Raw genomic sequence first — 25,441 nt, 5'->3', positions numbered from 1 at the left:
TGCGCGGCTTGAGAACTAAAACAGAAGATATACTTAGGAATATAGCTGTTAATAAATTTGATCTAATAGTATTCACTGAAACTTGGTTAAATTGTAATGTTTTAAGTAGTGAATTTATGGACAAACGTTATGTTGTATATAGGAAGGATCGATCGTGTTCGACGAGCTCCAAGGCAGATGGAGGGGGTGTTATGATCGCAATATCTAAACATATCCCATCTTATAGGCACTTAGGTTGGGAAAGTACTGCTGAAGATCTATGGGTGTCAATCGATATCAAAACTAACAACTTGATCAAGAAAGTTTCTATTTGCGCTGTTTACCTTCCCCCTCCAGTTTCCTTCGAGCACTTGTCTAGTTTTCTGGAAAACTCTACAAATGTTATCGAGCAATCTGATCAAGTGATAATTTTGGGTGATTTTAATTTGAGTCATATTGGTTGGTCTCAAAAGTCGGAAAGCTCTCCATGTAGTGCAATGAATTATGGATCTAAATTGGGACTTTCTCTTATTGATTTCATGTCAGTTAATAATTTATCACAATTTAATAACGTGAATAATGTGGATGGTAAAATATTGGATCTTGTTCTTACTGATTTCAACGGATTGGAAGTTACTGAATCCAATAATGTATTGAGCAAAATCGACCAAAAGCATCCTCCTCTGTTAGTTTCCTTACCACAACATAGTCCCCATTTCCTCAAACCTATATTGAGACCCCGATACAACTATTTTCGAGCAGATTATAGTCAAATCGTATCCTACTTAATAAATGTTAATTGGAGTGAAAAGTTAGAGGGGTGTCAAAATGTAAATGAAATGACTGACATATTTTATGATTTCATTTATACGGCTATTGATTTATTTACTCCACGAACGAAGCCTGTGTCTACTAAATTTCCCCCATGGTTTACCAACTCTCTAATAAAGACTATTTCCGAGAAAAATAAAGTGCGGTATCGATTTAAGAAATATAAAAATCCGCGCGACCAATTAGAATTTGAGCTCCTTCGAGAGCGTGTTCACAAATTGAGCGAGCAATGTCTTCATGTATATAAGAAGAGAATTGAAGTTGATATTTGTAGGAATCCTAAAAGCTTTTGGCGCTTCATCAAAGATAGACGAAATGGTGAGACCACTGTACCAGCAATTATGTACCAGGGAAACCAGATCGCATCTACCGGACCGCAAATCGCACAGATGTTCGCAAATTGCTTTTCGTCAGTATTTAACAGAGATTCCCTAGCTGATTATGTAGACTTTTCTTTTAATACAACTCCTGTAAGTCGTATTAACATATCAGAACGTGACATTCAACGCGCAATTAAAAAGCTAGACATGTATAGAGGTGCTGGACCAGATGATATTCCCCCGGTTTTTGTTAGACGTTGCGGCTCTGCTTTGGCTTTACCTTTGTCAATTATCTTCAACAGATCCTTGAATGATGGTGTATTTCCAGACATTTGGAAGAGCTCTAAAGTAGTCCCAGTATTTAAGAAAGGCGCCACAAGCAATGTTAGTAACTACAGACCAATTTCCATACTTTCATGCATTCCAAAGCTCTTCGAGTCACTTGTCTGTCCTTTTATTACACAGCATCTAAATAACTTTATTTCTGAACATCAACACGGGTTTAGAAAAGGCCACTCTGTTGAAACTAATTTAGTCTCATTTACGTCTTACCTCTGCCGAGAAATTGATAGAGGTCTGGAAGTAGATACAATTTATATGGACTTTTCCAGTGCCTTCGATAAGGTCTGTCATTCTCGTTTAATAAATAAATTACGAGGCTTTGGGATTGGTGGGTCGTTGTTGGAATGGTTTCGTTCGTATCTTGCAAAAAGACTCCAGTTTGTAGTGGTGAATGGTCATAAATCACAGGACTACATAGCCATTTCAGGCGTACCACAAGGCTCCCATCTCGGTCCTGTATTATTTTCGGCTTTTATTAATGATATAACTTCAGAAATACGCGACAGTCAATTTTGTCTTTTTGCTGACGATTTAAAAATATACAGAACAGTTACTTTACCAACAGACTCAGAACTTATACAATGTGATCTAGATAGAATAAATGTATGGTGTAATTTAAATGGAATGACATTAAATACAAAAAAGTCCTATTACATAAAATTCTCTAAAAAACTAATCCCTATGACATCCTGTTATGTACTGAATGGTGACATTCTGCAGCAAGTCAATGAAATTCGAGATTTGGGCGTGATTATGGATAACAAATTAACATTCAAAGCACATATTGATACAATTGTTATTAAAGCTGCCAGAATGCTGGGATTCCTAAAAAGAAATACTAAGGGATTTATGTCCTCAAACACTAAAATTATATTATATAACTCGCTGGTTCGCAGTCAACTTGAGTTCGCATCAGTAGTTTGGGGTCCCCATTACGCTACTTACTCGCAGCGTATTGAAAGCGTACAGCGTGCATTCACTAGGCACTTGGCATTCCATTCTTCTAGCATATCTTACCGTACCACATATGATCTACGCCTTAAACATTTTAAAATGATATCGCTCGGCAACCGTCGTAGAATAATTAATATCATGTTCCTAAAAAAACTAATTTCCGGAAGCATAGATTGTAGCCACTTACTTCAGAAAATCAACTTTAGCGTTCCATACCACTGCCCACGGCATCCTATTACTGAAATTTTCCATATTCCCGCAAGTAGAACAAACCTCCTTAGATATTCCCCTTTATCAAAGATTTGTGGTGAATATAACCAAATATGTGCATTAATTGACGGCATTGACATTTTTAACGACACGTGTCCTGGTCTCAAAAACAAACTAGTATCCAAGTTCCTTTGCTTATAATTGATGAGAGAATGTCATTCTGATTACATTGCGCAGTCTGTTCTATATATTTATATTTTTTGCATTGCCGCGCTCGACTTTTTTAATTTTTTTATAGTTTTATAATTTTTATTTATAATTTTTTACTATATAAATATGTGCATTATTTCTTATTTAGTAATCTGTGAAGTTAGTAGTGTGTGTAGTTAGCTCTTGTTTTCATGTTGTTTTCAAATATATATATTGCTGTAACATGTCATAGTGTGTTATAAGAGATTGCTGTACATGCCTGTAACTGGCTTACATACCAGTACTTAGTTTTATACATGTTAATTTTAAGCTTGAATGTTTTGTGTGTATTGCTGTTGGTGTGTCTAAATAAATAAATAAAAATAAAAGACTCTAAAAAAGTTTATTAAAATGGGAAAGAGAAACGACCATTTTTCATTATTATTATTATTTTGTAATTGTATTTTTTGACTTGTTTTTTTGTTTATTGAAAATATTGTTACTTATTTTAAAAAAAAAAGAAAATATTTGAGAAAAAACAAAAAAAAAAAGCCCGCTGAGTTTGTTTCGCCGGTTCTTCTCAGGACTGTGGCTTTTTTTGGAACCGGTGGTAGAGTTAACATTTTCATTTATATTTTGACATTCAACAAGTGTGTTATACTGACATCTAAGTTGAAATAAATTATTTTGAATTTGAATTTGAATTTGAATTTGACCTTCGACAGGATAATAAAATGATCCTGTTGCTGACGACGTGTCATTAATCCTGAGGTGGAAACAGGTAATTATCGAAATATTGGAAATGACGCAATTAACACCTGCACCTACTGAAGCAATATCAATATAATAATACGCTTAAGATAAAATTAATCTCGAGCAATCAGTTCAACAGTGAATCAGATTTGATAATTATGGATATATAAGCCACTAGGTCGTTATGAAAAGCATTCAATTTTTTAAGAGAGGTAATGTATACTTGTGTAATAATTTCCTTCTTGATATTTCTCTGTTCGATCCTCTAACACCTTAAGCTTCTTTCAAAATATTTCATTTATCTTCTTTATTTCCATTTTCATACCAATGTCTCGCCACAAATTTTATCCGCGATACATCATGGTCATCGATAAATTTGGCCTAAAGCTAAGATCGTTAATCTGATTTGTAAAATGTAAGGAATACATTTTCTTCCTTCTCATCGTGTTCGTCAAGGATGTCAAGTTTTAAAATCAAACGACACAGAGAAAGTTATTTAAATTCAATGAAAAACCGTTTTTTTTTGTTTGTACTTCATATATATTTTTTTGTTTGTAATGTCTTCATATATTTTTCGTTTCAGCAGAATCCAATCAACAATGAAGGCCTTCATCTTTGCCCTTGCCCTAGCCTGCGTGTCGGCTGTGCCACATCGCGATGTCGGTAAGGATACTAAAATAACCCGACTAATAGTTGATTTTTCTACATGCTGCTTAGTTTGTACCCTAAACTATTGTATTAAATACAAACAAACATTTTACTGGTGCAGGGCGGGTAGGTACCACCACCCCGCCTATTTCCGCCGTGAAGCAGTAATGCGTTTCGGTTCGAAGGGTGGGGTAGTCGTTGTAACTATACTGAGACAGTAGAACTTATATCTCGAGGTGGGTGGCGCATTTACGTTGTAGATGTCTATGGGCTCCAGTAACCACTTAACACCAGGTGGGCTGTGAGCTCGTCCACCCATCTAAGCAATAAATAAAAAACTTGTTTCAAGATGAATAGCGGCTCTTACGCTGTAGTTGTCTATGGGCTCCGGTAACCACTTAACACCAGGTGGGCCATGAGTTCATCCACCCATATAAGCATTAAAAAAAACATGTATTGCATGCGCTCGTAAAAAAATCCCTCCTTCCCAGTATCAGGATAAACTTACTCTAATGTCCAAAGCATTCTAGTTTTTTAGTGATCAGCATGAACAGAAAACAATTTTTCCAGATTTCGAGCCTAATTCTCAGCGCATCCTTGACATCGTGATCTCAAACTTGTTCAATGAAATCGGTGAATTGTTGAGAGCGGCTGATCCTCTCCGCCGTGACGGCTACGCTGGCTCCTGGAGCCCTCCGGGTGCATCAGAGTGAGTAATATTATACGTTTTACTTCGAGCATCACTTGTCACTTTATTATAACTGAAAAGAATTGTATAAATGGCACCAATTCCTTGATACCACTCGTGGTACCCTCCTTGATACCTCAGTCAAGGTGGTGTTTGCTAGCTTAGCAGCTTTGGGGTGGCAGCTTTGCGACTGTGTCTACTTCGGATCGAAATCGTGATCCACTGAGAAGATCCAATGAGAGACTTAGCGTGCTGATGTTATAGGATGTCATGTCGAAAATGTTTGATGAGTAGGTACTACAGTCATCTGCACTATCATTGCTGTGAGCTTTAAAAACAGCAGTCCAACAGTACTAAGGGTTGATCGGGTGGAACCCCTCGGGCGGGAATGCATGATTGTTTCGTGGCTTTATTATATTTCTTCAGCTAGCAGCGAGACTTAATTACAGAGGGATTTTAAAAAGCTTATATTTGCACAGGCTTGCGCATAATGGTATCCCGAAATCCTTGAAGATAAATTTAATTCGTTTCACACTATTAATTAATATTAATACCTCAACACTTGTAAAGGTATTGAGATCGCTAGAGCTTCTTTCATGAATAAGACACTGGTAGTATGGGATTGGTACCCTGGACCCTGGGGTTACATACTTAGATCTTCTGATTAAAAACCACACAGAGTGACATCATGTAAGATTCTCGCGCCATAGATTTGGATGGAACAATCGGAAGACTTACTGCAATATTCAATTTCTACTGGTATATTAATCATAATGTCGACACATTAACTTTATCAAGCTCCTTAATAATCCTTGTTTTTTCCTCATCTGCAGCATCATTAACTTCTCTGGCCGCGTGACTGACGTCAAGGCTGATGACTTCAGCTCCCTGCATTTGCGTCGTGTCAGCTACGTCGGCACCCGACTCAACTTAGTCCTGGCTGTTCCCAGAGTTTCAGCATCAGTCGGTGAGTACATGTTTTACGATATATGCCCTAATATGCCCTAACTACATATATCTTGAAAATTGCACATACGAGTATACAACATTTACAATTACAGGTTCCGCTGAAGGAGAAATCCGCATTTTCAGCCGCGTCCTGAGGTCTTTCGCTTCCGGAGGGTACGTTGTCCATTTTCCGAAACGTACCGTCTTCATAGAATTATACTTGAGAGCTGGATTTCTTAAAAATACATATACGTATTTTTCTGTTTCAGACTTGCCCTTGAGAACGTCGTTGCTGAGGCTACCGCTTCCGTCTCCCTCGCAGACAACATCATTGTCAGTGACATCGGAGCTGCAATAACTATTGGCGATGTCAAAGTACGAACTCTTAACATTATTTATTTTTAAAAGATTAGAATTTTCATTATGGCAATGTCACTTGTCTACGCTGACCACCGCCGAGCATGTACCACTGTATTGTAGATTTCCCTGAACGATTTACATAAAGATAGCTGCGTTCAGTGTTGCCCAATATTTGGAGCCCGTTCGCAATTTATTAACAGAATTGATGGCCGTGCGTTGTCGACATAATAATTGAATTTCCAAACAAAAATGTCCACAAGCAAGTAATTGGTGGTCTCATTTGATTACGATACTTAGTCTGCAAGAAATATTTCAATGGTCTTAGCTGTATTTTTTGTGCTAAATTATTGTGTATTGACCGATTTCTTTCTTTCTAGTCTAACCTCCAAATCAATCTCTTCGGACGCGAAGTTGGACCAGCCGTCAACAACTTCCTAGAGAAGATCCCTGTCTACCTGACGGACTACGCAGTAAGTGTTCATTACTATTTGATTATGTTTTGCGGTTAGAGTGCAGTTAGACTTGAATACGTACATTTATCTAAATACTAGCTGATCCGGCAGACTTCGTAGTGCCTCAATTGATAAATAAAAGACCTTAACTTTTGTATAAAATAAACTTAAAACAAACAAAAGCAATTCGTCCGACGGGGGACGCATTAAAGGAAAAACAAAATTGTTATTTTTATTTAATTCCGAGCATTTTCATATTTATCTACCTTTTAAACCTTCTCTGGACTACCACAAATAATTCAAGACCAAAATTAGCCAAATCGGTACAGCCGTTCTCGAGTTTTAGCGAGACTAACGAACAGCAATTAATTTTTATATATATAGATTTAATTTAATTAATTAAATTTAATAATGTTTTCTTTTGTTTAGGCCGAGGTCAGCCGTGTTCTGGAGTACGTCGCCCAACTCGTCATCAACAGATTACTGTAAATTACTCGAACGATACTTGTGAATCAAAAATAAATTATGTTCTCTTAAAATTGTTAACTTGTATTTTCATTAAATTCCGACCCGATTTAAGTAACTGCTCATTTTGTAAATGTTGCTTGACACGAAACACTAAGTACGAAATACTAAGCGTTGGTGAAATTTTAAGATTTTATAGTTATTTTAATGTTCTTCGCCTTATTCAAAACCACTTTCCGATCACACGTCGGCTATAAATAAAACAGCTGAATAATATTCTATTATTGAACACTCTATTATATTATTTATTTTAACAATACTACAAGTAATATAATAATAAAATAAATTACACACCAATCCATTAATTGCTAAATTTTTTTACAGCTTAGATGAGTGGACGATCTCACAGCCTACCTGGTGTTAAGTGGTTTCAGGAGCCCATAGATATCTACAACGTAAATGCGCCACCCACCTTGAGATATAAGTTCTAAGGTACAGTTACAACGGCTGGCCCGCCCTTCAAACCGAAACGCATTACTGCTTCACGGCAGAAATAGGCAGGGCGGTGGTACCTACCCGCGCGGACTCACAGAGGTCCTACCACCAGTAAAAAACTATAATATAAAACTAATAACTAGCTAAATTTTATGTGTACTTTAGACAGATTACTGAGTGTCTTTCTATAAAAATAACCTGCTATTTATTATAAGACAGGGTTACCTGCACATTTCTTTGAAAGGAGCCGTTTGGAATTTGACACTTTTAATGGTTTTACTCATCCCAAGTTTCATAACACAAGAGAAAATTCTAGATAAGAAAGGTTCAATGTTTATTGGCAGTAAGCTACCCTACCGCACGGTTCTAAGAATGTATTAACAAATGGAGATGTTTCTGTTTAAGTAAAAGACGGCTTTGAATAATCCAAGAGAGGTATCCCTTACCTGACTAGTCAAGATAGAAATAACCATTTATCTTTGTGTATATAAACTGAATTATTTATGTAGGGTCTTAGCATCAGGCTTAAGAACTTTATTTTAAGTAATTTTGTTACTAATACTAGGGGTCCCTCGGTAGTCTAAATTCGAGTATAATTAATTAAAATTATAAGTTATTATGGTTCTATTATCAAAGACTATTACACTTCTATAATCACTAGGAGCAGACTGAGGAACCCCGGTAACCGTACTCGTCGAACTCGACAAAAAGGTCGACGTGCAACCTAGGTAACCCATGCATCAGCCCGCTGAGTTTCTCGCCGGATCTTCTCAGTGGGTCGCGATTCCGATCCGGTGGTAGATTCATTCGCGAAGCAATTGCTCTTGAGTTGTTAGGTCTCCTTCGGAGGCGCTCGGGCAATTGTTAGCAAATCCCACCCCTCCTGGCTGAGCCTTTGCTCGCCCACCTGTCCTGGTGAAGCTGGAAAGGCCTCCGGGCCACCAGTAAACTTTCAAACATAAAAAAAATCTATAATCGTAGATTTCGCCAATACTACACTAAGTATAGACAAATAATATTAAAGACAAACAATATTAATCTATTCTGAATTTGACCACAGACTTTAATCAGTAACTCTCTATATTCTCTATAATTGTAGGAAAATTTTATTCATACACGTCAGTCTGCGCAATTTTCGTAAAAAACGGGTACAAAGTTTTTGTTTCACGTATTAATTTAAAGATTAACAGCGCGAAACTCGGCGAATCTCTTTAAAAAAAGGAATTTTTAGATTCAATTTTTTTTTTTAAATAGAATAATTAAATTGATAAGCTCTACTTAACTTAGGGAAATAGAAATAAAAAAATACCGTAAAATAGAAAAATACCCTCATTCCGGGAATTGGAAATGTGGGCCTCCCGCGGGGCTCCGGACTGAGTGACAGCAGAGCGCGGGAATATCTAACTTATACCTATCAATAAATTGCATACTGGACAATCTCAGGTCTGCATAAAGTACTTATGAAAACAAGGGGTGAAACAGTACCAAACACAGATAATTGTAGGATGAACGAATATACTTCCGCGCTCATTTCGAGAAGTTGGGCCCCCGACTGATGGCGACGGCTGGATCGCTGAGTCGGCTCTTGCCAAACGTCGGAGGGCCTGTCACGGTGGTGCGCCGCCTCTACGTGGGGGTGGTGCGGTCTATTGCATTATACGGAGCCCCCGTGTGGTGCCGCGCCTTGACTCGCAGAAACGTCGTGGCGCTGCGACGCCCGCAGCGTGCAATCGCAGTCAGGGCGATTCGTGGATACCGCACCGTCTCCTTCGAGGCGGCGTGCGTTCTCGCCGGGACGTCTCCCTGGGACCTGGAGGCGGAGGCGCTCGCTGCCGATTATGCGTGGCGTTGTGACCTTCGCGACAGGGGGGAACCACGTCCCGGAGAAGGAGCAATTAGAGCGCGGAGGCTCCAATCTCGGCGGTCTGTGTTGGAGGCGTGGTCTCGCCGCTTGGCGGACCCGTCGGCCGGTCTCCGGACCGTCGAGGCGGTGCGCCCGGTCCTCGCGAAATGGGCGAACCGTGACCAAGGGCGTCTCACCTTCCGGTTGACGCAAATGCTTACCGGCCATGGGTGTTTCGGCCGGTACCTGCATCGCGTTGCCTGGAGGGAACCGACGATGGAGTGTCACCACTGTGACTGCGACGAGGACACGGTCGAGCATACGCTCGCACATTGCCCCGCATGGGTGGAGCAACGCCGTGTCCTTGTCTCGCAAATAGGACCGGACTTGTCGCTGCCGACTGTCGTGGCTACCATCTCGCAGAAGGAGGCGGCGGAACGAGAGAGGGAGAGCTCATCCCTCTCCGCACCTATCCGTCGCCGCCGAACCGGGGGCTGCAGAAGGGCTTTTGCCCGACTTCGGCCCCTGTAAGAGGCGAACTCCCCCCGGTGAAGGTCAAGGGGCGACCTGAGGGGGTCAGGCCGCGCGGCGCGCTACCAGCACTCTAGCGCGCTGCCATGGAGTAAATAGAGCGACCGGTCGACGGTGTATCGCGTCCCGACCCGGCAGGCTGGTTCTGGTCCAGCGGGGTATTCCGGGACACCAGCGGCACCGTCTGGGCGGCCCGACGGGCTGCCGTACCGAGACGGCCGACGTTTCAGAGCCTTCGATTCGCCTCGAAGGCTCCGTCGGCTGGGCGTCCTTGGGGTGAGCCGCGCCGTCTGGTTGTAGTGTTGACCGCGGTAACCCCCCTACCTCATCCGGGTTCTGACCTCGGAGGGGATCGGACGTCGGGTGTAAGAGTGCAGGGGAGTCGTTTAGTGGGTGGGCCCTAAAATCCTTGGGCCCGCGGTCTGCTCACAACACCATGCAGATCGTAGAGTCTCACATACCCCGCGCGCCCCTTTTGCGCGGGGACCTCGTAGGAGGTTCGGCCCTCTACCTGAAAAAAAAAAAAAAAAAAAGGATGAACGAATATAACATCGCATGAAACACTTAGCTATTGTTAATTCCCATAATAGCTAATCAATAGCTACCCGTACCTCTATATCTAGTTTTTTATATATTTTTTTATTGCTTAGATGGGTGGATGACCTCACAGCCCACCTGGTGTTAAGTGGTTACTGGAGCCCATAGACATCCACGACGTAAATGCGCCATCCACCCTGAGACATAAGTTCTAAGGTCTCAAGTATAGTTACAACGGCTGCCCCGCCCTTCAAACCGAAACGCATTACTGCTTCACGGCAGAAATAGGCAGGGTGGTGGTACCCACTCGCGCGGACTCACAAGAGGTCCTACCACCAGTTTAATGCATTTCTGTCGCAAAGGAGTCCGGTTTGAATTAGACAGCGATACTATAATCTAGCGAATTCTACATAACATCTTTTCAGAAGAGAATAACGTCAGGACTCTTGAGAGTCTTAATAGTCTGGTGATGGCAATACATATTTGATTGCCACATTACATCAGTTGTTCCGTGAAGTCTCGTATGCCCATTTTAGATAATATAAAACTTAAATATTAGGTTACAGAGTAGGTAGGTAGGTAGGACAAAGCAGTGAGTCCATTTCGCATAGTTAAATAATTGATAAGCCGCCTCGAGGGCACCTTTGAGTTCAACACGATAAATATTAATAGTTTCCTTAATGAATTACACAAGAGATTTTAGTTCAATTCGAAACAGTATTTGATTGAGTTGTATTTGGTTTAACGAACTTAAGAGTTTCCATAAGCGCTCCAAAAACACATATGTAAAGTTGCCTAAAAGATTTGTGACCGTCATAGCCCACTGAGTTTCTCGCCGGATCTTCTCAGTGGGTCGCGATTCCGATCCGGTGGTAGATTCTGTGACACACTGCTCTTGCTAGGGCTAGTGTTACCAAATTCTCTGAGATTGAGCCCGTGAGTTCACCTACCCGTCCGGCTGTAGCTGGGATAACTCCTTAGGTTAATTAGGCTTAAGTTAATTTTGTACAGTCCAGTAAATACAATAAAAGACGATACATCAACGACGCATTGAATGAAATTAAGAGACTTTAGAGGCTGTATGTAGATTAAGAATATAATACCTAACTCGATCTTAACACATGAAATTCTGTTATAAGAACAAGAGGATGAGGTATATTTTTCATAAAATTTCACAGAGGTTCACGGGAGTTCACAGAGGAAAATCTTTCGACACGGTTTTGTGCAACATAAATAATCTTTCACTCGTGACAAACCCAGTTTTAATAATTTCAAGTTGATTTTGAATTTGTAAATAAAAGCTTACACGGAGTTTATTTAAAGTCAAAAAACATCACTGATTTTTCAGTAAATTATCGCTCAAAAATGGGACATTTCATAATAATTCATAATACACGTAATCCTGAAAAGTTAACTGTTCGTGTTTCGTCCCATCCATTCAAATTACGACGTCGGGACTCAATTATTTTACAAATCCCGAACGCAAACCGGTCCGGTTCGGTCTCAGCCGGTTCGCTCCAGACTTATCCGGGTAAAACCGGTAAACGATCTCTCGACTTTGCCGCTCTCATTAAGGGGCTGAGTTACCGTTTTTTTCGCTCGCTTTTCGCTTGGTATTTATCTTGATTACTTGATACTTTGTTTCGCCTGTTTAATAATTTTTATAGGTATCATAATGCAGGGTGTAAATTTTTATGAATCAGTCGTAATTTTAGCTTCAGATTCGTCTATTAGGATGGTGATGAGTGGCAGGTTTATCTTAGAAAATAAGGAATTATTTTGTTCCCGGGGATGCCAGGGTGGTGAAGAGAAATAAAGCACAGAAAAGTATGTCTGAACTGTCGTGTGAACAACACGGATAATAGAATTTGTTTTTTCCGAAGACCAGAGAACGAAGAAAGAGCCCAATGCAAGTTTTTTTTTAACTTATAGGCAGATGAGCATACCTAATGGTGAGTGGTTACTGTCGGAGATGGACGTCAGCAATGCCAGAGGCAGAACCAAGCTACTGCCTACCATTAAAGGTAGGTTCTAGCAGGTTCTAACAATATAGTAGTGAAAGTAATATCGAGAATTCTCCCTTGCTTTTCTTTTCTTGTAAATCCTCCTATTCTTTCCTATTCTTCAGTCCACAGACGTCCACTACTGGACATAGGTCAACTGGACATAGGCCTCCCCCAAAACCTAACTACAACGACCGGTCCTGCGATGCCCCCACCCTGTAAATCATGAAGGTCTAATATCTCTGTGGTGCCTAGCAGCACGATTTCAGAGCTTTTAAAGCACTTTTCATGTATTTTTAAACTAATATCCAGAGGTAGTTGAGCGCCTGTCAGCCGCCGGAAATTGCATTTACGCTTCATCACGGCGTGCCTCCAGAGATTTTGGGTAAACACTTTCTTTTACAGATTTAAATTGATTTTTAGATATTTTTAACATAGTTTACTTTATAAAGTTGAAAACATGTATTGAAACGCAACAGTGCCCCACCTCAAAATTTGAGGTCAGAAGTTTAGCACAATATTTACCGTTAATAAGCCCATTTGTGAACCCGCTTGGGTAGGTGTTACCGGTTATCGTTATTTTGAAAATACTTCACAAACGAGCTAACCTTGTATTATGCGTGGAGCCCATGAACTTTTCCACGGGAATGCATTTATCTGTCTGTCTTTAACGACTGTCAGACCCTTCAACCTGGCACATTATAGCTTCGCGGCACATTAAAGGCAGGACGGTGATACCTAACCGTGCGCGCTCATAAATCCCTCTACACGCAACTAACTCCATAGCCAACTTTTACTGGTTTGTGATTTTTAGGTAAAAAAAAAATATGGCAAAAGATCTCTTGGACGAAGCCCCAAGCGTTGGACTGATCAAGTGAAAGGCCTTACTGAAACCCCACTTAACGAGTGCGTGCGCCAAGAACCTGCTCGCGAACTATGGAGATCAGGGTCAAGGCTTTAATAAACAAGGATTGCACATGACCACGACTGCTCTACCAAGAGTAACTGACTATGATGGAGATGAATTGGTTGCTGGATTTCAAAACCGGTACAGTCGCATCGGTCGAAATGAGTACACGGGGCTTTTGGATCTTTAAGCCACACAGCTTCTAAGCTTCCATAGCACCTAGTACAACATAATACTATGGTAAGCTTACGAAAACATACTAAAGTATTCCCCTCCATCGGGCTCCCCGTAAAGAGAGAGCACTTTGTAATTGCCAATAAACGGAGGTGCTCAGAATTCTTCAAACTCGACCCCTAAAAATAAGTTTAATTAAAAAAGTAATTAATTACGAAGAACAATTTCTTGTTAGCGAATAAGCTTAGCGCTCGGAAGATGTTTTTCCTCTTGTTATGTTATTGAAGGCAATTTAGGTTGATGGTAATTAATTAATCTTTATAAAAACTATGGGACATTTTAAAGTGTGTAAGTCGGGTTTTTGGATATTTGAATTTGTCGGTCACATTCCCAGAAGGAGTGGAGACAATCTTGAAAAATTGATAGTAGCTGGCACAATTGCAGGCAAAAGATCTCGTGGCCGCAATCCCACGCGCTGGTCCGACCAAATCCGCACCACTCTGGATACCACCGTCGACGATGGCATACACACCACCGAGAACAGAGGAAGATGGCGAAACATTATCTCGAGAAGGATAAAGGGGGGAAGTGGTCACGACCCGCAGACATGAGGAATGCGACTCAGGGAGGAGGAAGTAGAGCTTAGTTTCTTAGCTTGATTTGTTATAAGTTACGAGTGCAGCCTCGATCTCTAGCTGTTTCCCCTTTATCAGCACACTCCCTACTGGGAGTACTGGTTCCTGGTTCTCCCACTGGTTCCTGCATTCAGGACTGATGGTACGTAAGGCGATGAGCCCGCAAGGCACAGAACAATCGTTACATTTCTGCCTCAGATGTGATTCCAACATCATCTCTTTAAGAAAGCGGTGAAATTACCGTTGTCGATATAGACAAAAAGAAACTGAAGATTGGACCGTAGTTTTACGAAAACCGTCGTCGTTATGAAGTCGTCGTGGCCTAAACGATAAGACGCCCGGTGCATTTGTATGTAGCGATGCATCGGTGTTTGAATCCCGCAGGCGGGTACCAATTTTTCCAATGAAGTACTTAACAAATATACACGATTGACTTCCACGGTGAAGGAATAACATCGTGTAATAAAAATCAAACTCGCAAAATTATAAATTGTATAATTACTGGTGGTAGGACATCTTGTGAGTCCGCATGGGTAGGTACCACCGACCTGCCTATTTCTGTCGTGAAGTAGTAATGCGTTTCGGTTTGAAGGGTGAGGCAGCCGTTGTAACTATACTGAGACCTTAGAGCTCATATCTCAAGGTGGGTTACGGCATTTACGTTGTAGATGACGATGAGCTCGTCCACCTCTCTAAACGATAAAAAATAAAAATAAAAAAAAACCTCTAGGAGCTAAAAATTCAGTATAAACAAAAGCTTATAAAAAATATACCCATTTTATTTTTACAAGCTCAGGATCCCAGGATACACTTCACCGAACCGTGGTGCGGGTGAAAGCTTCTCAACAAATTAAAAGCCAGCGGTTTTCGTGTTGGCTTTTACGTTATTTCTTTGTATTTTTTTTTTATTAATGGTTCAAGGTTTTTATTTATTTGGATATATTTGCCTTTGAAAGTAGATCAGTACCAGAAGGTGAATGATTACCGTCATCCGCGGTCGCCAGCAATGCCAGAGGTAAAACACTAAGCGAATCACAAATAGTATCTCTTTGATTTTCATGATTTGTAATAAAGAAAAATATATGGAAAAAGATATGTGCATATTTAGATAATTTACTTAATTTTAAGAATTATACTAAGGTTAAAGACAGTTACGATGTTTATTATTAAATATTTTGTGAACGTTCAATGAATAAGAACAGAGCTCTGGGTCAATGACCGCACTCATTCAATATTACAGTCCGGCTCCGGAGCGCTTTCAGATTTATTTGCATTACATTACGTTTTTTACAAAATATTGCTCTAAAATGTTTTGATCGCGATTTTTAGTAATATCATGTAAAAGATCAGCTTGATGTTCAATTATCAGTTAATGATAAGCATTGTACTCTACTGATTCAATACTCGTTAATAGGATTGTTTTGCTGAGTATCATAAATCGTGTCAGACTCTTTCATGGGCGCAGTGATCGGTTGTATATACATATGTATATGAGATAAAATTCCGTCAATCACTTTCCATAAATTGATTTCACAATTTAGTTTTTAGATTTGCCACAATTGCTTTCAAATTTTTTTTAAGGGATTTTATGGCCTGGTATCTAAGACCTTTAAGTCATGCCTTTTTTTATTCTATATTCTTATCTTTATGAAAAATTATAATATGGAGTGAAATGAAATAAAATGATATGAGATGAAATATAATCTCAGTAAAATGGTGGTCATTCACTGAGATTTTTTCAGTGGACTTTTTGGAGGATCTCGAGAAGTTACGTCCAGCGGCTTTGTTTCATTTTCCCACATTTGTGCACTTTCACAGATATTAAAAAGTTAATAAACCACCGTTATTACACATTTAAACCCGAAGATACACTAAATAGACAAAATAAAAGAAATCACAGAACTTCTCACTCCTCGCGTTCCCGGCAAAATTACGATTTTAACTTTTTTAAAAATGGCGACAAAACTACCCTCTCTTTCTATGCTTAATGACCGAACAGTAATCGTACGATTGGCCTTTTATACAATCATATAAATAACTTTGAAGTAAGTATATCGATCAGCACCGGTAAATTGATTTCAACTAATCCGTCCTATGTATAAGGTTTTAATTCATTCGTAAAAAAATAAATATTCATCATTTAATTTAGACATGTATACATGTCCACCGCACCGCGTCTAGACACGCTAACTCATTATTTAAGCTCTTTAATACGCTACGTGCGAAGTATGGATAACAGAGCTGGCTATGGAGTGGCTATTGATTAAATATTTTTTTTGCATCATATAGATTTTTGAACACAAGGCTCACCCGTTGTTAAGTAGTTATGGCCCATAGACATGACTCTCATGAGACATGAGTCTCAATTCTACTGTAAATTTTAGGGACGTTGAAAAATTGTCCGTTTATTGAAACTAGTGGTCCCGCAGTAGTCGAAATTCGACTAAAATTAATTGAAATTATAACTTTGAACATTATTAAGGTTCTATTGTCAAAGATTATTATACTTTTTTATTCACAGATTTAGCCAAGACTACACTTTCGACTGACATTAATAGAGACAAACAATATTTAATGTATTCTCAATTTGACTAAAGACTAAGAAAAGCTTGACAGTAAACAAATAGTATACATGCGTGTGTGTGTCAAGTACATGGTAGTGTGTGTAATAATTTTTATTTTTCATTTAATGTATTTTTCATGCATAATAAAAAAAAAAAAATTAACATTTTGCATTCCTTCTCTATATTGTCTATAAGTGTGGGAAATTGTATACTGCTCCTTTCGCGCAATTTTCGTACAAAACTTTGTGTTTTTGCTTCACATATTAATATAATATACATAGACACAGCGTAGTGAAGAGACTTGAACGCTTGATGACCTTTGATATGGAGTAGAACTATAGGAAGGAGGAAATTATGCGATAAATTCGAACAATAACAGCAGAGCGGAAACCAAATTCTTTTTAAAAGTCGGTTAAAGCGCCATCTCATCTCCACTTCTGTTCTAATAACGGTCACGTTAAGCTCCCTACTACGTCGAAAGCTCCTACGAGCCAAGCAATATACTTCACTAAACCTATTACACATTTTTACGGACACAAAACTTTAAGATGCCTCATAAAGATTTAGATAGTTTTTGGAAATCGCGTTTTATGGCTAATGAATTTTTTTTAATTATTTCTGAAAACTCAGTTAATGAGTAGTCTATGGATTATTTCAAAGTTTGAATTTAGTTCGGAGACTTAATTTAATTGTGCAGCGCGCGTAGTGATCGAATGAAATGATAATTGCCAAACTTTAGTAAGTACGTTTTTGTGCGTTCTTCAAGGTATTACGTGTAACTTATTGTTACTTACAATACTTACAAACAAAACCGGTTACGGAAACTTTTTATGGGGGCATGTTACATTTAGTTCGGCGGAAACGGAGATCCGGGGATAGGGCTGTCGCTTTACTGTGTGGATGAACAATTTTTTTAAAAATAGTTCTACAAATAGGAAAATTTTAAGCAACCCAATAAGCGACTTCTATTCTAAATGAAAATAAAAATCTAAATTGTCCTTTATTTCGATTAAGAGATCGTTAAATAGTAGTCAGCAATGGGTGCACGTTTGACTGGCGTCAATGCATGGTGTCTGGCTTGCGTCCTGGTGGTAGGACCTCTTGTGAGTCCGCACGGATAGGTACCAACACCCTGCTTATTTTTGCGGTGAAGCAGTAATGCGTTTCGGTTTGAAGGGTGGGGCAGCCGTTGTACTGTAAAAACTTAGACCTTAGAATTCATATCTCAAGGTAGGTGGCGGTATTTACGTTGTAGATGTCTGTGGGCGCCGGAGACCACTTAACATCAGGTGGGCCATGAGCTCGTCCACCCAACTAAGCAATCAAAAAAATTGCATGACCACACAGGCTTACCAAGTATCTATTTATCATCTAAAAATCTATTCGAGTACATACAACTAGCGTCCATCATTACAGTCTCAACATCACATCCGCTTATTTCCTCGCAGATTACTTCCCGAAGCCGGATTTACTGAAAGCAATTCCTTTATCGTCTTTTTATGTTCGTTCGCATTCACTAACCCCCGCGTCACGAGTCACATCCAAAGCAGAGCTGCCACAAAAAGTAGCTACGGAAAAAAGCAATGATTAATGTCCGCGGTGATTCATCGCGCCGTATACGTAGGTTCCTTTATTGTGTCTAGTGTCAGATGTAGTTGGTGTTAGGAGATCATAAAATAGAAGTGGTCGCCTTGTAAGCCTTCGGATATACTCGTAAACGTTTTTTCCCGTTACTATCCCATCTCAATGTAATTTTTACGATTATCACTTATCACAGTTTGGCCCGCGAGAGACGTTCTCGCCGAAGATGATACAAAACGGAAAGAAATCGTTTGATATAAAATGATAAATGAAATTTTTCAAAGTCCATTTTACAATATAACACACGGGCGCAATTTCAGTTTTTAATTTCGTTAAGAGTCGAACGAAACATTCACTGAATTAAGAGCGGCCTGGATACGAATTGGATTAATCTAATTCTCTTGTTTTCCGTTTCAAAGGGAGATATAGCTTTTGTTTGTTTTTTTATAATTTCGGGAATCTAGTTTTCTTATATATATAATATATATTGTCTTGTCTTGTTTATTTTGTAGATATGTTTGTGAGGATGTTTTTTTTATTATTGCTTAGATGTGTGGACGAGCTCACAGCTCATCTGGTGTTAAGTGGTTACTGGAGCCTATAGACATTTACAACGTAAATGCGCCACACACCTTGAGATATGAGTTCTAAGGTCTCAGTATAGTTACAACGGCTACCCCACCCTTCAAACCGAAACGCATTACTGCTTCACAGCAGAAATAGGCGGGATGGTGGTACCTACCCGTGCGTACTCACAAGAGGTCCTACGACCAGTAATTACGCAAATTATAATTATGCAGGTTTGATTTTTACTACACGATGTTATTCCTTCACCGTGGAAGTCAATCGTGAACATTCGTTAAGTACGTATTTCATTAGAAAAATTGGTACCCGCCTGCGGTATTCGAACACCCGATGCATCGCTACATACGAATGCACCGGACGTCTTATCCTTACGATGACTTGTTGACGACGTTGATGTACAGTCTGTTGCTCTTTTGCCTAAAAACTTCTAAACGGCTTTTGATGTAACTTCACAATCCAATGGCTTATACATCAAAATGATACATAGCTTTAATATCGAGGGGTAAAAGGATATTTGGTTTAAGCGACTTTTTTGTAACCTCACAAGGAGAGCCAATTAAAGTTTAAAATTTGGAAAAAATATATATCATAACAAAAAAACTTGGTTAGCTATTTGAATGAGGTAAACTTAATTGAAGTTCAATTAAAAACCACCAAACCTGATCATGGCAATACCAAATAAAACGCGCCTTTAATTACAAAGATAAATGTCTTGTATTAAGTGAAATGTCGCTAAAGCCAAATGTAGTAAGATCACAAATTACTTGCACGATAGACAAAATGTAAGTAGTTTCAAGAAATTTATATCTTTCAAACGTTTGGCGACACTCAAAGTGAATATCTACCGGATTTTATTAGTACTCACATATTACTCACATATAGTTTAATATATTAAAATACCCAACTATTCTAATATAATATGTGTACAAGACATCTATCTTCTTATGCCTTTTCTACCTTATACCTTTTCTCCTTAGCTCCTCAACCTCATGCAAAACTCGAAAGCTCTTCAAAAAGCTCACACTCGTAAGCCGTGACGAGACGCGAAGTAATCCCGCTGGAAGCGCTCCAACGCTAAAGATCGTACTCAACAGGTAATTTACCTGCGCTTACTCCGAGCGGTAGTGTTAATCCCTTCGAAATTAAAGCTGTGACGTTTTCAGTTTTAATTATTGGTCACAGTTAGCATGGATTCTAGTCATCACCGTGTTAAAGGTCACTATGAGAGATTAATATCCCAGAATTATTATAAAGCGGTCCCATTGCTTAGACCGAGAAATAAGTAAGATGATGGTACTCACGTTGGTTGGTAATGACGTGCTTAAAATAGGTTATGTATAGGGTATGTATGCTTGGAGCGAGGCTGGGAATGTAAGTAATGTAATTAGAGAATAATATGTAATTTAAAAGTAAATAATAGGGCATAAAACACACATGATCATCTGACCACACACAAGGATTCCATCCAACCAACTATTGCAACCAAAAACACACGCAATGAATTTCACACTTAACACAAATCATATCAACACTTACTGATACCTATTTCTACCATAGCGGGTAAATAACGGCATACGACAAGTATTACTCAAAATAAACAAAACAATACCAACAAAAAATACTATAATAACTGTAGATTAATTCGTAAGAAAAAGTCATGACGTCAAATGTGCAAAATCAATAAGATGATACGTGGCGTTTTCAATGCAAAAGTTCAAAATGGGTCATTTGACCCGTTGTGCTGTGTTTAGTGCTAAATACGTTTAAATGTATCCATATGTAGACACTAAACGGCCAGACAAAGAGCAAACAAACTTTTTCGTCACAGGAATAGTTGCGCGAAGTGGGAATCGAACTGACGACCCTCGACTGAGTAGTCACTGGTAAAAATACTGATGCTCCGAGCCACTCGAAACCAAACCCTCATGATTTTATTTTTTATTTTTTTTATTGCTTATATGGATGGACGAGCTCACAGCCCACCTGGTGTTAAGTGGTTACTGGAACCCGCAGACATCTACAACGGAAATGCGCCACCCACCTTGAGATATAAGTTCTAAGATCTCTGTATAGTTAAAACGGCTGCCCTACCCTTCAGAGCGAAACGCATTACTGCTTCACGGCAGAAATAGGCAGGGTGGTGGTACCTACCCGCGCGAACTCACAAGTGGCCCTACCACCAGTATAATCACCATTCTACCTATTTCTACTAACTAGAGGTCCCGCAGTAGTTGAGAATCGACTATAATTAATTGCAATTGTAAGTTTGTACACTATTATGATTGTATTTTCAAAGACTATTTATTATACTTCTATAATCACAAATTTCCCCAAGACTATAGAATATAGAAATAGAGTATATACTATAGAAATAGAATAGAAATAGAATAGAATATATACTATAGAAAAATATTAATAAAGACAAACAATATTTAATTTATTCTCAATTTGACTACAGACGTCAAGAACAAAAGTTCGACAATAAATAAATAGTATGCGCGTGCATGTGTGTGCGTCAAATACATGGTAGTGTGTGTAATGTTTTTTTTATTGATTTAATGTATTTTTAGGTATAATTTAAAAAAAAATATTAACATTCTGCACTCCTTCTCTATATCTATACTTTTAATATTATAAAGAGGAAAGATTTGTTTGTTTGTTTGTTTCGAATAGGCTCCGAAACTACTGGACCGATTTGAAAAATTATTTTTCTATTAGTAGCCGATATTGTCCCTGATGAACATAGGCTACTTTTTTTTATTTTTTTTTTATTTTTATTTTTTGGTTTCATGTGTGTTTTAATGTTTCCGAAGCGAAGCGAGGGCGGGTCGCTAGTTCTCTATAAGTGTGGGAAATTTCATACTCCTCCGTCCGCGCAATTTTCGTAAAAAGGGATACAAAGTTTTTGCTTCACGTATAAATATATTTTCTTCTAATAAGCAGTAGCGGATTTGGAAGGTGGGGCGATATTTATATCGTCAATTTGAGATTTCGTGGTGGTGGCAGTAATGCAACTGAAGCAAAGATCCTAGCTTCAAACGGACAAACGTGAAATGTTTTAAAATCAATTCTGTCTATTTCTACCACGAAGTAGACACGCCAAGGTTTGCAACGGTATTGCCGTGGCTTCCTTTCTTATGATGATTAGGAACGTATGGCTAAAAAACTTAGCTTTACCGTTAGTACGACCAAGCTTGCAAGCGCACTATCTTCTCAATGGTCCTTTGTAAGAAGTGCATCTAAAATCCTTCGCACAGATAGCTTTCAGATAATCGCAGGGGAATGATGTTGCAGAAGAGTCTACGAGGGAGGGATAATAGTGCGGTAGAGCACTCCCCTAAGACCTTAAATCGTTCTGTGAGCTTCACACGAAACCCTTGCAAATCAAGTTCTCTTGTCGTACGTAAGAATCATTCAGCTCAAACACTATTTTACTACACGGATGAAATTCTTAGGACTATATAATAAGTGCAATGCAACTCTAAATCGAAATGCATAACTGCTTCACGGAAGAAATAGGCAGGGTGGCCGTAACTACCCGTGCGAACTCACAAGACGTCCTATCACCAGTAATTACGCAAATTATAATTAATTAAATTGGAATATTGCTTTCAAAGCAAGCGCGATCATTTCGTGTATTCATTTACTGTAGCCCATGCGACTCAAATTACTATAAATTTATGGATAATGAATAATCATCAAACAGTAGGTATACTCAGTAAATAATTCACTTTATCGTGGTGAATCGTCGAGATTTCTAAATTGCCAACTTCATAACTGCGTTTAAATTATTTATCGGATAGAATTATGTAAATTGATTTAAAGCGATTACGCTCGCACTTCAACGAAACACGACTTAATCCCGTTTGCTATGTAAATACGTAATCGCTGTTGCGTTGTGTGAAATTGTCGGTTGAAAATTAAATATGCTTAACGTATAGTTTTGTATATCGATAGTCGACAAAATAGTGCTTTTTCTTTATTATTTGAGCGTAAATGAGATTGTTTCTGAAACCTAAGCTTATAGCTCTAATAGATTAGATAAAACCGTACTCGTCGAACTCGACAAAGAGGTCGACGTGCAACCTAACCCATGCATCAGCCCGCTGAGTTTCTCGCCGGATCTTCTCAGCGGGTCGCGATTCCGATCCGGTAGTAGATTCATTCGCAAAGCAATTGCTCTTGAGTTGTTAGGTCTCCTTCGGAGGCGCTCGGGCAGTCGTTAGCAAATCCCACCCTTCCTGGCTGAGCCTTTGCTCGCCCACCTGTCCTGGTGAAGCTGGAAAGGCCTCCGGACCACCAGTAATCTTTCAATCATAAAAAAAGATTAGATAATTCAAGAAAATACTCGACCGTCAAGCGCCGTTTTTTGAAGTGAAATTTCTTTAGAGTTCTTGAGAGTAAAATTGAACTCGCGATGGATTCATTACGGCTAGAGAGAAAAAATATAATTAAGGACGAGCGTGAGTGAGAAAATAGACAGAGCGTCTCGCGAACCACTCGACCTTGAAGAGAAGGAGAATGCGAGCTAGGTCGTTTCTCTTATACACATTCTGTTTATGGAATTCCGCCACTAGATACCAGTAACGTATTAACTATCTTATATTTTATTTTTAATGAAGGATTAAAAAAAATAATCCCTAATTGGTGAAGAGGTCGCTTCCCTTAAACACAGCGTACCCTATTACAAGAGAGATTTGATTTAAGGATGTAAAATGAATAAAACCGCAGTGCTTACACATCGCAAAAGAAGTTTCCCTTCTTTCACGTGCACCAAGCTGCACGCGCACCTTTTTTTTTATCCCTTGGGTCCCCGAGAGGTACAGGGGCGCCCTTACCCTTACCAAATCAAAGTACTACCTGCTTCACGGCAGAAATAGGCAGGCGGTGGTACCTGTTTGTACGGCTCACAAGACGCCCGACTACCAGTAAGTAAGTTTTACTGGTGGTAGGATATCTATTGAGTCCGCACGGGTAGGTGCCACCATCCTGCCTATTTCTGCTGTTAAGCAGTAATGCGTTTCGGTTCGAAGGGTGGGGCAGCCGTTGTAACTATACTGAGACCTTAGAACTTATATCTCAAGGTGGGTGGCGCATTTACGTTGTAGATGTCAATGGGCTCCAGTGACCACTTAGCATCAGATGGGCTGTGAGCTCGTCCACCCACTTAAGCAATAAAAAATAATTCTTATCAAAGAACGCAAAGGCATGACGGGCGAAATTCTGTAGCAACTTCATATGTAATAATTAGGTGAAACATTTGTCATTCTACGATAAAAAGTGGTAAGATCGTGTAATAAAATCGCACTCAATATTTATATAAGTGATTAACGTTTTTTTCATTTTATTAATTATTTTTCACTCTTGACAGAGTGGTCGCGATTGTTATTGTTACGCGCTGGAGTTCGGGATAAATAAAACTTCCACAGAAGTACATATTAAAAAAAAAAAGTACATATTAAAACTTTATTTAACACTTAGAACCCTTACAGAACACTTTACAATTCATAATTCACTTCTTCCGCTTCGCTTCAGGTAATCCGTTTGCTGTTTCGTTTCGAGTAGATCCGATTACTAGCTGTCTTCGTGTCATCTCTAGAACGCATTTATAGGCGATATGACATCTCTACAATTATCGAGAACAATCCCGGCAAGACCAGTCGTTTCGATAATATGTGTTTCCACCGTTTGATAATAGATGGCGCTACTCTTACCGGCGTATCATTATGTCGCATTGGAGAGGCGGCTTTGACGCGTCTTGGGTTGACACACCATCTCTCCCTGCTCGAGGCCATTCTGAAGCACTCACCTTTTTTTTATTGCCCTTGTAGGTTGATGAGCATACGACCAACCTCATGGTGAGTACCGTCACTCATGGACGTCAGCAATACCAGAGAGGCAGAGCCAAGCCGCTACCTCCCGCTGTAGTCTGTTTTTTTTGTTAATAATTTAAATACATTGACGTAGTGACTTATAGAACGTACCTCCTCCTCGCGTCGTTTTCCTCATTACTGAGAGTCGAGACTCCCCCGCTGCATCAGTTTCTCCCGTAAGACTTCCCTCCATCTGCCGCGATTCTTTGCTTCATGAAAGGCATTGTGGAAATTGATGCTCAGAGAAGATCGTAGATAGAAGTATAATAAATAGTCTTTGACAATGTAACCATAATAATGTTCAAACTTATAATTTCAATTAATTAAAGTCGAATTTCGACTACTGCCACAAGTCTATACTAATATTATAAAGAGGAAAGATTTGTTTGTTTGTTTGTATTGAATAGGCTCCGAAATTACTGAACCGATTTGAAAAATTATTTCACTGCTCGGAACCTACACTATTCCCGAGTGACATAGGCTATAATCTTTTTGAAAAAAATTAGGGATCCTTATCAAAACTCCAATAATGTAACCCTAGGTGTAAAAATTACCTAAAATATTTTTTACATCG

The 25,441-nt window shown here is 39.2% G+C and overlaps 1 protein-coding gene across 2 annotated transcripts; it reads left to right on the top strand.

Annotated features, from left to right (window-relative positions):
* Positions 1–3,576: 3,576 nt before the first annotated feature.
* On the top strand, positions 3,577–7,220 carry LOC101738880 (uncharacterized). 2 transcript variants are annotated; one of them, XM_004925403.3, is made up of 8 exons: positions 3,577–3,790; positions 4,165–4,241; positions 4,797–4,935; positions 5,748–5,881; positions 5,976–6,036; positions 6,132–6,237; positions 6,600–6,692; positions 7,104–7,220. In XM_004925403.3, exons 2-8 carry the CDS (start codon positions 4,178–4,180, stop codon positions 7,161–7,163), a joined length of 657 nt encoding a protein of 218 aa, XP_004925460.1. In that variant the 5' UTR covers positions 3,577–3,790; positions 4,165–4,177; the 3' UTR covers positions 7,164–7,220. The 2 variants fall into 2 exon arrangements, with proteins under 2 accessions (XP_004925460.1, XP_037875148.2); XM_038019220.2 differs by lacking the exon at positions 3,577–3,790 and having other exon boundaries at positions 4,106–4,241.
* The last annotated feature ends 18,221 nt before the right edge of the window (positions 7,221–25,441 follow it).

This window comes from Bombyx mori, chromosome 23, assembly GCF_030269925.1.
Source record: "Bombyx mori chromosome 23, ASM3026992v2".
In the NCBI taxonomy this organism is placed as follows: Eukaryota; Metazoa; Arthropoda; class Insecta; order Lepidoptera; family Bombycidae; genus Bombyx; species Bombyx mori.
The sequence above is the reverse complement of the archived record's forward strand: the minus strand, read 5'-3'. Positions and strand labels throughout refer to the sequence as shown.

Excerpts from the sequence above, each read along its gene's own strand:
- LOC101738880 (XM_038019220.2), top strand. The coding sequence starts at position 4,136 with ATGTCTTCATATATTTTTCGTTTCAGCAGAATCCAATCAACAATGAAG. Across the intron at positions 4,242-4,796 it reads TGTGCCACATCGCGATGTCG|ATTTCGAGCCTAATTCTCAG; the intron begins GTAAGGATACTA and ends CAATTTTTCCAG. Across the intron at positions 5,882-5,975 it reads CAGAGTTTCAGCATCAGTCG|GTTCCGCTGAAGGAGAAATC; the intron begins GTGAGTACATGT and ends TTACAATTACAG.